Source organism: Carassius auratus, unplaced genomic scaffold (assembly GCF_003368295.1).
Source record: "Carassius auratus strain Wakin unplaced genomic scaffold, ASM336829v1 scaf_tig00214480, whole genome shotgun sequence".
Classification (NCBI taxonomy): domain Eukaryota; kingdom Metazoa; phylum Chordata; class Actinopteri; order Cypriniformes; family Cyprinidae; genus Carassius; species Carassius auratus.
Genome location: NW_020527673.1, coordinates 137,393 through 153,092, shown reverse-complemented (window position 1 = coordinate 153,092; position 15,700 = coordinate 137,393). Strand labels below are relative to the sequence as shown.

Below are 15,700 nucleotides of genomic sequence, written 5' to 3'. Positions count from 1 at the left end.
TCATATTTAAAAATTACTTAATTCTGTTAACCTTAGTTAGCTAGCTTAGACATACTGTTTATTGAGTTTCTGTAGTTATATTTTGTTTTCTGATTTGTTTTAATAAGAGAATGTTTTATTAGCCTAGTTTTTGATATGCAGTGACACCTGGGTCAACACTTTCAACACTTTTGAGGCTCGTCTCTTGCCAGACATAATGTGGCTATGACTTCTAACAGTTATTTTTAGTTTCAATTTCTTCATAAATACGTGTGGAGAATCTGTAATAAATAACGACAACAATTATATTTTGACATAACTTTCTCTAGCCTACTGATAGGGAGCTCAAGCGACCGTTGCTGTGTTTACTACTTCAGGCGAACGCGCGCGATTGTTTATCCAAACGTCTGACTGGAAGCACTATTAGTTTACCGAAAAGTCGTTTTAAAACGCTACGGAAATGTTCCTTTTGTAATATGTATAATTAAATGTAGCCTATACTCGTAACGACCCCCACTCACAACTATTTGTTTTAATATCCTCGAAGACATTTTTCCGATACGACCTCGGTATAAATCTGACCCGTGATATATAAACAAACACAGCACTGCTGCAATACTTGAGTCCCTCTGAAGGACTGTATAAAGTATTGCCTCCAGCAGCGGCAGCCAATGAGTCTTTAGCGGGGCGGAGGTGAGTGAGAGAGACTGCAGCTCTCAATGGAAGTTGCTGTAAGTGCGCTGGACCTGTACACTACATTATTTGTCTTGCTTCAGTTTGATGTGAGCCAGAGCAACGAACAGCCGCTTGTTGCTTTAGCTGCTCAAGAAGTACGCTGGGATAGCTTGTGATATCGATTTACTCATTCGCTTTTATAGTCATATTCGCTGCGACGTTTCATCGGGTACTGCCGGTGAATTTAAGAGAGGTCTTATCCATTAGTACGCATACAGTTTTGTAGGTTGGTTTAGGTGGCTTCGTGCATGCAACCTTCTGGATGGATCCTTATCGCTAGTTTGTGCACATCAGTCGATCGACAGTTTGGTTGGTTAAGGTTTGCAACATGTTGAAATAACAGCAGGAGCAGCACTGCATCTGCAAAGTAAGCGCGGCTTTCTTGCGACTTTTTGGGGATATATCAGGCGAAGTGCGTGTGCTTTTAAAGTGAGCTTAATGCCATTTACGAGAGGAAATAAAAAAGGCTGACTGGATCCTGTAAAGTGAATCAATGTGGTGTCATCAGTGTAATGCATAAATGTAATTACAGGCAGACTCAGTTTATTCATAAACCCATAATGACGTGTGTGCAGTGATCGCGCGCAGTACCTGCATTTAACTGTTCATGAAAAGCGCATTATTTGGCGACATCACCGGGAACTTTCGACTGGATGTAATGCACGCGTTGTAACGCTGTTCTCATTCATAAGAGTTCAACTTTGCGGAACGGAGCGCGCGCGTTACCTGGAATGGACGCCGGTGGATCTGATCCCACAGAGAGACAGTTCACAGGTCTGCCTCAAGCACACAGAGCCGGGAGACACAACACGGCAGCGGAGGAGGACAGTGTTTACTCGGGAGGCGACGCTTCCCGCACTGGCCCAACAGCACTTCTCGCATGCGTGGACGAGAATGCCATCATGTGTGATCCTAAGAGCTCTGCCGCCAAGATTTTGACCCGCTTCTCCGGGAGGAATGTCTGCGGGAATGGAAAGAGAAAGTTTGCGTTGTGCACTTGGAGTTGGTGGGCGTTTTTCTGCCTGCACGTCCACGTGTTGAGAGCGGTCACACAAGGTAAGAAAACCGTATTACCACCTGATGGGCTTTGAATATGACACAGCATCTTCAAATAAAACACTTCATTGTTCTGATACACAGGTGATTATTCAGTTATACGCGCTTTTCACGACATGCAATAATGAAACTGCCTAAATGTGTAACTTAGGTTGCTTTCCTCGAATAAATATCTGAGCGTGACCTTGATCGGATATCAATTTAAAATTTTGGTGTGCAGTTTTGATATGTGTGAGTTTTTTTTTTTTTACTGTTTTTTTTTTTTTATATATATATAGAGAAAGTTGAATAAGCCTTGAACATGCTAATGCGAGTTATCTAACGTTAGCTAGCAGTCATTTATGGAAACAGTTTGTTCTTCAAAAATGTTTAGCAGCAGCAGGTTTGAAAATACTAACTTATCAATATCAGATTAACTAAAAATGTTATATGTATTTTAAAAGTTTATTCGCATGGTTGAAAATTTTAAGTTTAAAAGAGTGGAAAACATTTTGGCGTATCTGTCTGAGAAATTAGCATTTGCTCAGTACAAAAGTTTAAATTTTTTGAAAAATTGTGGGAAAAACTAAAACCAAGTGGACAAAAAAAGTTCCCTACTTGATGAATCACTAAAATTCTATAGCTCAACTTAATGGTTTTATATGGGAGATTATGAATGGTGCATGATCAATGTGTTTGACACTGATGTCATAAGACTGCCGAGCTTGATTTCAATGATAATGGAAAGTCAAATATCTGTCTGCTTGTGCAACAGACAGTTGAGCTGAGATCGCTGGACCTGAACAATAGAGGAGTCATTAGGTCAGACTGCATGCATGGTCACAGATGGCATATGCATCCTTTGGCTGTGATTCCTTCTGTAATGTTTCTCATACAGGGAAAATATGATGCCTGCATATGCATAGTGGGCCACTTGGGGATGACAGTAACAGTTGGCATGCTGAGAACAAAAAGTGACTGGTTATTGCTGTTAAAAGAACTCTTGATGTATGTTTGCTTTATGTATTGTGTTGTTATGAACCTGATGATGCAGCTGGTTTTGACAGAACTGGTGCAGTTTATTTTTATGAAATTAGTTATTTTAGACGTTGGGGGGTATAATAGAAGTGATCAACCATGTGTGACTAATAATGTCAGGCTCTTTTATTCTTCTGTCAGTTTAATTTTATTGAAAAATAACCAAAACAGCATGCCTTATTAAAAAGAACATTTTTAATTCCTTAACACGCCACAGATTAGAGTCATTTTCTCTTTGTAATCAAAAGGATAAATGATCTAAAAAAAAAAGACACTAAAATTCTTTTGAACACAGCCTCATTCTGCTTTAATCTCTTTCCACCCACAATACATGTATTTTTGTCACTTGTGCCATTTGCATTCCTGAAGGCACCATCAAATTAGTGGCAGCAGTTGTCTTCCTGGGGAAAAAAACAACAACTGATGTTCAGTAAGAGATTTAAAGGTGTTTTAACCAGATGCCTAGATTGAGCTATAAATATAAAAATTAATGATAGAAATATGTGACGCCTAAAACCTACTTTTAGGTACGAACAGTGTTTTGTTTTTATATAAAAAAGAAAAAACTGTGACTTCTCTCTACAACAAGAAACAGAATTAGCTACCATCCATAACACATGTACTTTGCCAGTCTGAAATATTCAAGTGTGATGTTTTTTGCCTTTCATGATAAACACTCACTAAAGTGTCCCCCCCCCCTCAGGCTGTCCAAGATGAAGATGAGTTTGTTTGTTCATTTGAACAGATTTTGAGAAATTTAGCATTACATCACTTGCTCATCAACGGATCCTTTCAGTGCCATCAGAATGGGAGTCAAAACATCTGATAAAGAGTAAAAGAAAGGACATAACATGTGGTGTCCCATACTTGGAATCTTTGCTCTGTATCTAACCCATCCAAGTGCACACACAGCAGTGAGAAGTGAACAAACACACACCTGGAGCAGTGAGGAGCCAATACTGCGGCACCCAGGGAGCAGTTGATGGGTTCAGTGCCTTGCTCAAGGGCCTCACCTCATTTGTGTTATTGAGGGACCTACAATCCCTGCCGGTACAGAGACTCAAACTTGCAACCTTTGGATTATAAATCCAACTCTCTATCCATAAGGCCACAACCCCACAAAGACATCACCGTAATTCGCAAGTAATCCACACAAATCATTAAGGCAGTTTGCTTTTCAGCAAGACAAGGTTTACCTTTCAGTCATACAATTTTCCACTGGAGAATGAATAAAGGGTTTTAGCTGGGAGCAACAGTTTGATGTTAAAAACATCTTAAAGATACAAACACAAAAGCTTTTTGTTTCACAAGACATTAATTGATGGACTGGAGTCGTGTGGGTTATTGTGGTGTTTTTAATTAACTGTTTGGACTGTCATTCTTATGGCACCCATTCACTGCAGAGGATCCATTGGTGAGCAGGTTATGAAATGATAAATTTCTCTAAATCTGTTCAGGTGAACAAACAAACTCATCTACATGGATGGCCTGAGGGTGGGTGAATTATTCTTTAAGGTATATTCTCATCATTTTGAGTGAGCTTTAGAGTAGATATTTAATTTCTTAATGCACCATTGGAAAAATAAATGAAATGACCAATCTGTTATTTGTATGTATAATGAATACTGTCTGAGCTCTGCCCCAAAGTCTACTTTATATATGCCACTGTGGTTACTAATTAACTTTAAACATATGGAAACAGTCCTTGAATAAGCTCTTAAGAGGATGCATTGACCTCATATCAGCCGAGAAATGGTAAAGCAGACAACCTTTTTCTGTGTTTGTGGAGGCGTGCAGTTACCGTAACTCACAGTTGCGGTATTTTATTGCATGCTTCCAACTTTATTTAATTTCTAAAGGTTCAGCGAAGTTGTTGAGGTGCATGCCGTGTCAGCCAGTTCCCAAGTCCCGTGTCAAGGTCTTTTGATGTTTGGAGAGCTCCCAGCACTGTTCTGGGAATGGGCTAGATATTATTGATTTGAATTGAGAAGCCAACAGCATTATCGGAGCTAGCATATTGGAATGAGGTTGACATGTTAACCTTTTTGCTTTATTCAACGTGGCAATATAAATCTTGAGTGTTAAGATTAGGGTTTTAAGCTCTCAGAGCCGCTGTTATTTTTATTTTTAGATAAGCCAAAAGTGGGAACATTAAGAAAATGGTCACGGTTTGTGTGCGAAAGACAAAGTTGCCATTTATACTCTAAAAATGCTCTTGGCTCTCATATTGATGCGAAAAAACCTGGGCAAATCTGGCTTTTTGCAGGTGTTTATATTCGTCTCAAATCATAAACTTCTGCTGGCAGTTGATTTTTCTGGCTGCTTGGGTCTGGCAGAGGACCACAGTGCCCTTAAAACCAAACACCCGGGCAGAGAGGGAGTTTGTCAAGCAGTAGCAGGTGCACAATCCCCTGCCTTGCTTCTAGAAAGGTCTCTGGGCTAATGATGTTTGTGCCAGAGCATTGTGCACGTAAACGTAGTTTCGTCCACAAGAAAGTGTTGGTGCCCCTGTATATCATCTGCTAGATGTGCCAGCAGACACATCCACCCGACTCATTTATGGCTGTAAACTTTTAAATTTCATTGCCTCGCCATCTGTGCTATCAGCTCCTGCTAAATTTTTCATTTACTGCAGTGTCCTTCTGCATCTGAAGAATATCCTTCACTTTAGATTAAAAAAAAACCGTCAAGTTCATATACTGTACATGTGTTTTAATGTGTCTTGCAAACTTAGATGTGTTGATAATTGAACATTGTTGTAAATATTTCAAAATGACGTGATAGTGTCAGGGTGATACAAATAAGTAACATTTTTCACCATATGGCAACAAATGATTAATTCAGAATTGTCACTGTCATGGCATTACATTTAAGGTATTTGTAGTAAATCATAAAAGATTTATTGTATGGGTTATGTATATACAACACACACACACACACATATCACATGTATATATATATATATATATATATATATATATATATAGTAAAGAAAAATGAAATAAAGAAAGAATGTTTTTGTGGAGGGGCAAGTGAAAAATATTGGTAGGAGAAATAGAAATATGAGCTACTGGGGGCAACTGGGGGTTGAGACCTGCTGCCATCATTTTGATTATTGATTTGTACACAAATCATTGTGAATGCATGTAATGCAAGAGCGGACATTCATTTCACAGCTGTGCAGTGCTGCCAGCTCGTCCAGGTGAAGGATACCGCATAGTATTTCACGTCAAAGTTGAGGAATTGCCTCCTATCTTCTAAATTAAAATGATAACTCCTGGCATGACAAATTGTGTCAGCTCTGCTTAACACAAATTTCTTTTTTTTAGTCCCTTCTCATGTGCTGCTTTAAAGAAAGATTGATCATCAAGACTTGTTTTCATGAAGGCTAATGAAATTAAGAGTTGTTTTTCTACAAGTAACATTGAGTAAATAAGCCGTTATTTTGTTTCCTTGATTGTATTGCTCAAACTTTGATTGTGTTTTCAGCTAATTGCAAAGTGAATTAATTTTTATGACCAGATTTGGCACTTCAAACCACATCTCAAAAAAAGATTTACTACAAACTCTTCGTAAAAAAAAAACTCTTCGTACTACAAATTCTTCGTAAAAAACAATGAAATGAATGCATGCAATGAATTTAATATCACAATAAGAGTTGCAAAGAGGTGGAAAAATTTCCGGGAACTTTCCAAAAATCCCTGGATTATTCCAAAAAAGTCTTGAAAGTTTCCAAAATATCTGGAATATTTCCGAAATTTACTGGAAACTTTCCCCTTTTTTGCAACCCTAATCACTATACAAACAGACTTAATTTTTATGGATTTGGTAGTTAAATGTGAACTTCTATTGAAAGAAAATCTTGTTTTATTATAAACAAAGTCATACTGAAAAAAGTCTCACTGGAGATCTATTGGTACTTGACAAAACACATCTCAGAACAATTAAGAAGATGTGTGTCATTGTGTTATTATCAGAACAGACTGCTAGTGTATGTCAAAGCTATCATGAGCTATCTGTAATCAGCAGGGTTTTACATTTACAAAGTGCATCAATACCTTATTTAATTTCCATTGTTTTATAAGTGTTCTGTCATAACAATCATTAAGGATTGGTCACAATGGCAAACTACATTCAACAACAGTCTAGTCAATTTGACAACTGGCTCATTGGAAAGATTGCACCTGAACTACCTTTACATACTTTTCACCACAGTTTCCAGGAGGAATGAACATTTGGCAATAAAACACCAATAAAATGGAAATGCATTTTCTTTGGTTAAAATTATGCGTTATGCTTAGGGTAGAGTGTATTGTATGTGGTAGGTTAATTTCAACTTTAATAGAGTATTAACCTTTTAGCACCATTTTGTATCCAAAGAAAAAAGATGGAGACCATTTTTGTGGTCCTTGGCTAATATATAGTAAATTTAGCTGTGTTGTGTTTTTTAAATGTGCATCTCCAGACCTCTTTCATTCTGTTCCTTTCCGCTGCACTCTGTCTAGCTTCGTCTCAAGCCCAAAACCAGCTTAATTATGTAGAGTTTTCCTTAAGACTAATTAGCTAACTAGTTCTTCAGGCAACCTCCTGACTAGTCAAGGAAATTTGTCATTTCGTATGTCTCTATAAACCACAAAGCCTTTTTACATAGCATCATAGTTTAAGCAGAAAGTTGCACAGAACTACAAAATGTTCATTCTTCATGTTCATAATTTTAAATATGAGCTCATTTGGGATCTGCCCAAGATTGAGATGCTTTTTAAATCTCATCAAGAGTAAAAATGGATTGCAAGGGTTCAGCTGTAATGGAACAGAAAATGAATTGGAATTTATACATTTGAAGAACGAGTAAAATTGAAGAAATATATTCCTGATGAAGTCAGCAAGAATGTAAAGCTGCTGACCTAAAGCTAAGACATTGGGACAACATTGGAAATTAAAACAGATGACAGACTGCCACAAAGTAAAGTTAAAAGTATTTAATGATTCTGGAAATGTAAAAAAAAGAAAAAGAAAAAAGTTCTTTAAAACATCTTTTTTTTTTTTTCTTTTTTTTTTTATACATATTTGTTATAGACTTGTTGTGCAGATATATGACTATAACACATTCTTGCTTGATTGATATTGATTTATTATTCTAAACGTTACTAAGATTCATTTCTCAAAATGGTAAAGTTCATGCCCCAAGAGGATATATGCTACAAAAAAGGAAATTTTCTAACAATTTGTAGAATCAATACATGATACCTGTTTTATTTATAAAAAAAAAAAATAGTGTGATTTCATGATGTTTCTTTGGTGCTTGATTACTTTGGAATCATATTATTCACAATTTAACTCAATGAGAGCATTGACTCCTAACACTCAAAGAGCTCTGAAAGCAATCTGAGTTAGTCATATCAGTAATGTCATAATAGGTCTAATTAGTTTATATGACGTTAACAGCATAACTGTTAGTCGTTACAAATGCATTTTGTGTTTTTGAGGAAATGATTCAATGACTCGTTGATAAAGAAAGTGATTTTGTTCCTGAATGAATCTGTCTTTTTGAACGAATTGGCTGAATGAATGACTCACTCATAATAATTAACTCATAGAGTCACTTGTCACCATCTTTTAGCAAAACAATTTAATGACGGTGTAAAAATCCAAACTAATATATAGACTTACGGTCTATATAGAAACTAGCAAGCATGGAACTATTAAATAAAAAAATGAATAAATAGATAATATTGCTAAGCAAATAGACACCACATAACAAAAAAATTTTTTGTCAATATTGTAACACTAGGTTGCATTTAAAAGGCTGGTCTTTGGTGAAGGAGTTGAAAATGAATGCTAGCAAATTTTTGTCACCAAAAAAACCCAAAATTGATTATTTGCTGCTACATCGATAAGCTAAGCAGATCGCTCTAACTGGCAAAACATATCTGAGAGAAAAGCATGTATTTCAGAGATTTTCACATATTTTTTAAAGAATTCCTGAAAAAGCCCACTGAGTAAATCTGCTCTGTTGATATGATAAGACTGGGAGATTTACACATATAAAATGTGTCAATTTCTGTGTCATGTCTTCACATTCAAAGGGATCCAGGCTGTCGAGCAGCTCATGTTCATCAAGTACAACAGACATGTTTGTGGTGAATAATTTATCAAATGATAACAGTTGCTCAGCCTGTCTGACTGTCGATCCCTAACAGGTTTAGGCAGCACTTTTTTGATTTCCAGTTATTTTAGCTGACATTAGAGCCCATTTTAAAGAGTGCAGTCACCTGTTGTGATATTTGGCAGGCTTGCAACCTACCGCAACAATAAAAGTCTTCGAACAATAACATTACTCCCTGTTTATAATGACTCCCATATGTAAGCTAATAAGATAATATCTGAGGTTCAACTGGCACGCATTCAGCTATTGTGTAAAATAGACACAAGATGGACTTGACTCATGCTAGATAATGGGCTTTGCTAACTCATATGGCCAGCGGTGACCTTTCAACAGCCCTAGACATTTTTGTGTGGGAACCAAAATGCAATTTCATTTTTGCTTTGAAAGTCAAATCATACAACACTTTTAGCAATTCAGAATAGCAGAAAGTGTTTAAAATACATTTTGATATGACCTGTTGCCTGTTATATACTTGTATGCTATATTTTGTTAAATTATATTTTACCCCCTGTGAAGAAGAAGGAAACTCTAGCATCATTTAAAAAAGTGTACTTATTGTGGAATAATATACTTGAGGAGAATATACACTGTAAGTGTAAATTAATTTTTTTTGTTCTGACACTTAATTGCATGTTGATTGCAGTTTGATTAAAATAGTTTCAATTTATATAAAATGCAAATAGGTGAACTTTAGAGTGTTTGTTGGCATCTTACATATTTATATATGTGATTTAAAAATTTATTTTGGTCACGCTTTATCTTAAGGTCCAGTTCTTCCTATTAACTAACAATGACTTTTGCCTCGACAAACTCCTAATTACTGCTTAATTGTTAAGGTATTGGGTAGGATTACAAATTTTGAATATGGTCATGCAGGATATGTGCTAATAAAGAGCTAATATGCTAGCATATGCATGCTAATAAGAAATTAGTTAATAGTGAGAATTGGTCTCCAAACTAAAGTGTTACTTTTCTTTTATATTGTATTATTTTATTGAAATATGTTAATGTACTTATGAATGTCTTTCAAAGCATTTGTTAAACTAAAATACTAAAATAAATAATTTCTGTTTAAAATTTTATGTCATGTTATGTATACTGAAAGAGTAAAATTGACTTTGAAATAATTTCATCTTAGAAATTGCTAGTAAATCTCTAAAATAATTACGAAGGAATGCAATCAGTTGCAGTTATTCTAATGAACTAATACTCAAGAAATAGTCCTTATTAATATTGTTAATTAATTGATCTTTTTTAAACACAGGCGTTCTTTTTTATCGTTGCTTACATTTATGCAAGCAACTTACACTGCATTGAGGCTATACGATTACTTGTTTTGTTACCATTATGTGTGTTCTCTGGGAGTTGAACCCATGACCTTTCGCACTGCTAACACAATGTTCTTCCACTGAGCCACAGGAACAGCTACAATACTTCTACTGCCATTGCATAAAAGCAGTGAAGATACAATAATTCATTAAAGGACATGAGTTTCAGTTATTTTACCTCATTTTACTTAGGCACAATGTGAAGTAGAACAATACAATATTGTATGGTACATAAAAAAATAGACATGGAGTTGATAAATGCTTTTATTTAAAGTATATTTTAGTATTTTATCAGCCTTTGTGTTTCCTAGGAATCATTCTCATGACCTTGGCAGTGCTAGTGCTGTGGTCTACCAGTTGAGCTAAAGGAACATAATGAAAATTCGTGGTTAAACAGATGTTTTGGCAGAATATTTGAACTATGGCATAATCTTTCATTCTGGTTGGATAGATGCATGTCGTCCAAAAAAGAGAACAGGGAACTGAATTGTGTGTTTTGTTCCTTCATAGAGCAAGCTCACCCACAGTATTATTGATCACACAGAATAAAACCCTCTCGTTCTGATGTCCACAGTTTTATCTCAAAACACTTCCTCACCTGCAGAACATTACGTTGAATATTACTGTAACACGAGCAAATATTTCGGACTCTTCCGTGTGTTGTTTTTTTTTATTCTGAATTGGAGCTCATGAAAGAAACCATTTTGTGCAGCATGGCTGATAAGTAGGTCACCTGAAATGTGATTAGAGACTAGACACATGTGAAGAACAGCATGGGAACCAGATTTTGGTTTCACAATAACACAGTTGTTATCAGTTGAAGTTTCTCAGGGGGACACGAGCAAAAGTTCAGTCAAACCAAAGCAGGAAACACCTGTAGAAATGAGTCGCACCGCCACTATGCAGAGATTGGCACGATGTCATTAGAAAGTGAAGTTGCGCAGAAAGCCAGTTTAATCTCTTAAATCGTTAAAATACAGGACCACCTATTAGCCCGAGCTCTCAAACTCTTATTTGAAAAGAAAGGCTGTGGATATGGGCTCAATCTCCTGCCAAATGGCTCCGTATAGAGTGGAATAATTTTTTCACACACTCAGCATTTTCTCTCACTGCTGGATCGTTGTCTTGTAGACTTTACTTTTTAATATATGACCGCAGGACTCCATAGCCAATCTGTCATCAGAATCGGGTGCAATGATGAGGTCATTTGCATTTCTTCACTCCTTCTATGCAAACCCGCGCCGTGCCGTGAATGTCATCATGAGCGGAAGTGGATTTGCTTATGATTTGCACAGATGATGCTGCCGTGTTATTGAAACCGAGTGCTCTCGAGCTTCTCAACTTAACTTGTGCCTCGGTGAAAAATGATGTCCTTTATAAAAGGAAAAATATTTTTAGAAAAACCTTTTATATCATTTTCAAGAAAATGTCAGTGACTGTAAAATGAATAGCAATAGAGTGGACGTGTCATAATAAATATATTTATTTTCTCATGAATTAATTTATAAATGTTCAATACATTTTCCAATTTTATAGCCTGAAATAGAGCTATAATAATAATAGATTATGCAGAAATTTACTTAATTTAAGTAGTTTAAAAAAATTAATTAATAGATGCAACAAAACAAAAACAGGAACAAAAAATGCCATTGATCCTTGTACATAATGTGAGAATACAGTGCAATATTTATAATCATGAAAGTGAACATGACTTTGCATAATGATTTTTGTATGACTTGAATTAACTTGCATGTTAATGAATGTTTTCTATAGATGTGCTGCATTTGTTTTGCCATCTTATGCACCAATGTGGGCATATTGATTGAACATTTAGCCCATGTTTTCAGTATGCATACAGTTTGCCATGGGATTGGCATCTCTCAGATGCATTGGAGATGTAGATGAAGTCAACTCCATTAAAGTCTTTTTATGCTCCATTAGTTCAATTCAGGCCTTGCACAAACAAATACTGATGTACTTTTCCCATGACTTTTCTCTGCAAAAAGGCTTTTTATTTTATTTTGCCTGGCTGTATTGTAGTTCTAATATAAAAAAGATCAAGGCTGATAAGCCCGGTTGTCCTTTCAGACTAAGTTCCTGAAATTAACCCCTCAGAGGATGCTGGTGTGTTTATGGGTAAGCATTTATATGCACTCAAAGCTGAATATTTTCAGTAAAAAGCTGAGCTGTCTGTGCCCTGAGACTATAAAATTGATTTCAACATGCCTCAACTTGTGTAATAGTTTTGAGAGGAAACAAACATTTTCGCTAGCATGTGATCCATGAAATTCCTTGACTTGTCCATTATGTATGTGCGTATGCGGCGACTGATGTTGAATGCTGTAGGATGTAAGAGGCAGCCTGTGTGCTCTGCTGTGGCACGGCAGTAGGAAAATGAGCACAGCAGGTCATGGGGGGTGAGGAGGGCGAGGAGGGTGTGCGACTCTGCCAGCTGTGGTGACCACTGGGGCACATGATGGCAGGTGGTTGATTTGCACCGAGTGCACCAGTTTCTATCAGCTTGACCCCAACCCCATGACATCATGTTCCCTATTGATGACTGTGCGGGACTGCACTCACATTTAATTATGTTGATTTAAATGAACTTTTTGCCAGTGCTCCACCTACTTCCTTCTAAGGGGAGCATCTCATCTGAAATTGACCCATGTAAGTGAGTGAGTTGTAGTGGTTGTGTATAGTGCTCGACACACAGGAGATTCAACTTGAAATTGATTTTAATAAACGTAATATGAAACAAATACTGTGATAAGAACACTACTGCTTTTTTATTTTTTATAAATGAATACTTTAATCAGCAAGGGTGCATTAAATTGAATAAAAGTGACAGTAAAGACATGTATAATGATTCAAAAGATTTTAACTTGAAAGGAAAACGCCATCGTCTTTCCATATTCCATTATGTTCTTCCCCCAGAACAACTTAGACGAGTTGATATGTACCTCTCCCATCTCAGTGCATACACTTAATCGCTGTAGTGTGCGGCGCCCCTATGCTAGCGTTTAGCTTAGCACCATTCATTCCTTAGGATCCAAACAGGGATGAATTTAGAAGCCACCAAACACTTCCATGTTTTCCCTATTTAAAGACTACATGAGTTACATGAGTAGTTACACAAGTAAGTATGGTGACACAAAATAAAGAGTGGTGATTTCTTAAGCAGAAAAAAAGTTATAACTATAATACCGTAATTCCTCAAATAAAGACCGGTGGTCAAATAAACGCCGGGCCTCTTATAGTGGCTGGGGGCATGGTCAACACGGACAAATAAAGGCCAGTCTTAAATAAAGGCCAAGGGAAAATTTGTGAAAATTTGTACGTTTGTTAAAGATTTTTTTTCTGTTGCATTTCTCGCTGAAGCAGTCATCTTATTGCCTCAGGATACTGCCTCTTTTGGCATCTCACTAGGTTTTGAAGCAGAGCACATGTTTTAACTCCTAATACTTCGGTAGGCGTATTCTGTGAGGTCATTATTATCATCTTTATGTCTCTACAACTCGTTGATTTGGAGCGATGTGCCAGTATGAGATTGTTGACCGAAATGTCAGAGGATAGTGAGATGTCAGTTGTTGAACACAGTTGATAAAGTTCCCAGTATAAGCACACACTTATTGACAAGGCCATGATAATCAGGTTAATCACTGCTGTGGAAGATGTAATTGTTCTTGTAATGTGTGGAGAAATAGCTAGTGGCTGCTCGCTCTCATGTCTGCGTCGTTAAATAATCCGCTCCTCGATAATACCGGAGACTGTCGGATCCACACCATTTAAATGTTAACATCCGTGTCCCTTAAATATTACCATAAACATTTCTGCAGCCTAATTGATGTTCAATAATTGTGGGTGCAAATGGGCAACATTCATCTGAATTACTGTGCTTCGCTGCTCTTTTATGGCACATATAGATTGCAGACTGTTTACTCTTATCATCCCATGCAACGAATGCATATGAATGACAATGAACATGGCTAAATGAATGCACATGGTTGTTCAACAATAGTATGATTGTTGTTCAGATGCAATCAGCATGTGCTGTAACCCCATAGGCAGCAGGGCAAATTATGATTGGGCAGAGTACTGCAGGTTTATCAAATCCAACAAAGCCAGTGTCTTTGACTGTGTATAATGCACGATGAAGTGCTTATTAAGATGCATTATCAGACAAATGAAATGCAAATCTGCACTCTCACTGGCCCATTTTGACTCTTGACATAAAGACACACCACTTTCCAGAGCAAGCCAAGTTTATTTCACAATCATCAGCACAATGATGAAACAGCGACAACAGAACCTTGACAAAAAAAAAAAAAAAAAAAAAACTATATAAGATAGACACACATTCCTTAAAGCACTCAAGGGGCATTTTACTGCCAATCGTGGACAAAAGAGCAATCTAGCTGACATTTGCATCATATAAACCTACAAAGTATTGCTTCAAGCATTTGGATTAGTTTCTGCAGTTCTCAGCCAAGAAATGAGCCTGTGTGCCGCCAATGATTGTGTGTCAGTAAAATGAAATCCCCTCTAATGCCCTTAGACATTGCAACAGAGACACAGTGCAGCTAATGTGCTTTCCACACATTTATATGAAAGTAAACTGTTTGCCGCCCATGCTCACGTAAAATTACACGGTCAGTAAAGCCTTAATGATCATTTCTGGGTAAATAATTAATTGTAATCTTTGGGCATCTAGTGTGGGCCCTGTATGACTCGGTGCATTATGGGAGAACCTGTGCATGTGCAAGACCTTCACAGCCAACCTCCCAAGTTGGACTTCTCTGCTGTAGATACAATTAACATGCTTGTGTGGAATGGTGATTCAACTGGAAAAAACGCCCATTATGCTGTCTTAATTATGTTGTTGTTGTCTGGGGCAATAAATCTTGGGTGATGAGTTTGTGTTTGCATGCTTCTTAAGGTTCCCTGACTTCTACTCTCTTTATCAGGTGTGTGTGTGGGAGGGTCAAGTCACAGTTTCTAATAATGGAGCTGGTGGTGTACATTTGTAGGTTTAGATTCTTACTCACATTTCAGGTGGTTCAGTGCTGATTATTTGGTTTTGCTTTAGAATGCAGATTTTGCATGGGATTAACCTGTAAGAGTTTCTTTCTTCTGTTTAATATTTATAAAAATGTTGCAAACCAAACAGTCTGCAATAGCTGTTGACTTCCATAGTATTTTTGAATGGACTCAAAACAGACGCGGAAGAGAAGACAATGCTGAATAAAGTCGTAATTTTTGTTATTTTTGGACCAAAATGTATTTTTTATGCTTCAACAAATTCTAACTGACCCTCTGATGTCACATGGACTATTTTGATGATGTTTTTATTACCTTTCTGGACATGAACAGTATACAGTTCATACATTTTCAGTGGAGGATCAGAAAGCTCTCTGACTAA

The 15,700-nt window shown here is 36.8% G+C and overlaps 1 protein-coding gene across 1 annotated transcript in view; it reads left to right on the top strand.

The window, feature by feature from the left end:
• Positions 1-760: 760 nt before the first annotated feature.
• The window catches only part of LOC113092148 (protein sidekick-1-like), a 118,425-nt gene continuing 103,485 nt past the window's right edge, over positions 761-15,700 (top strand). The window contains exon 1 of the mRNA XM_026257755.1: positions 761-1,770. Coding sequence (XP_026113540.1) covers positions 1,446-1,770 — 325 coding nt within the window. The 5' untranslated portion in view covers positions 761-1,445. The remainder of the gene's footprint in view (positions 1,771-15,700) is intronic.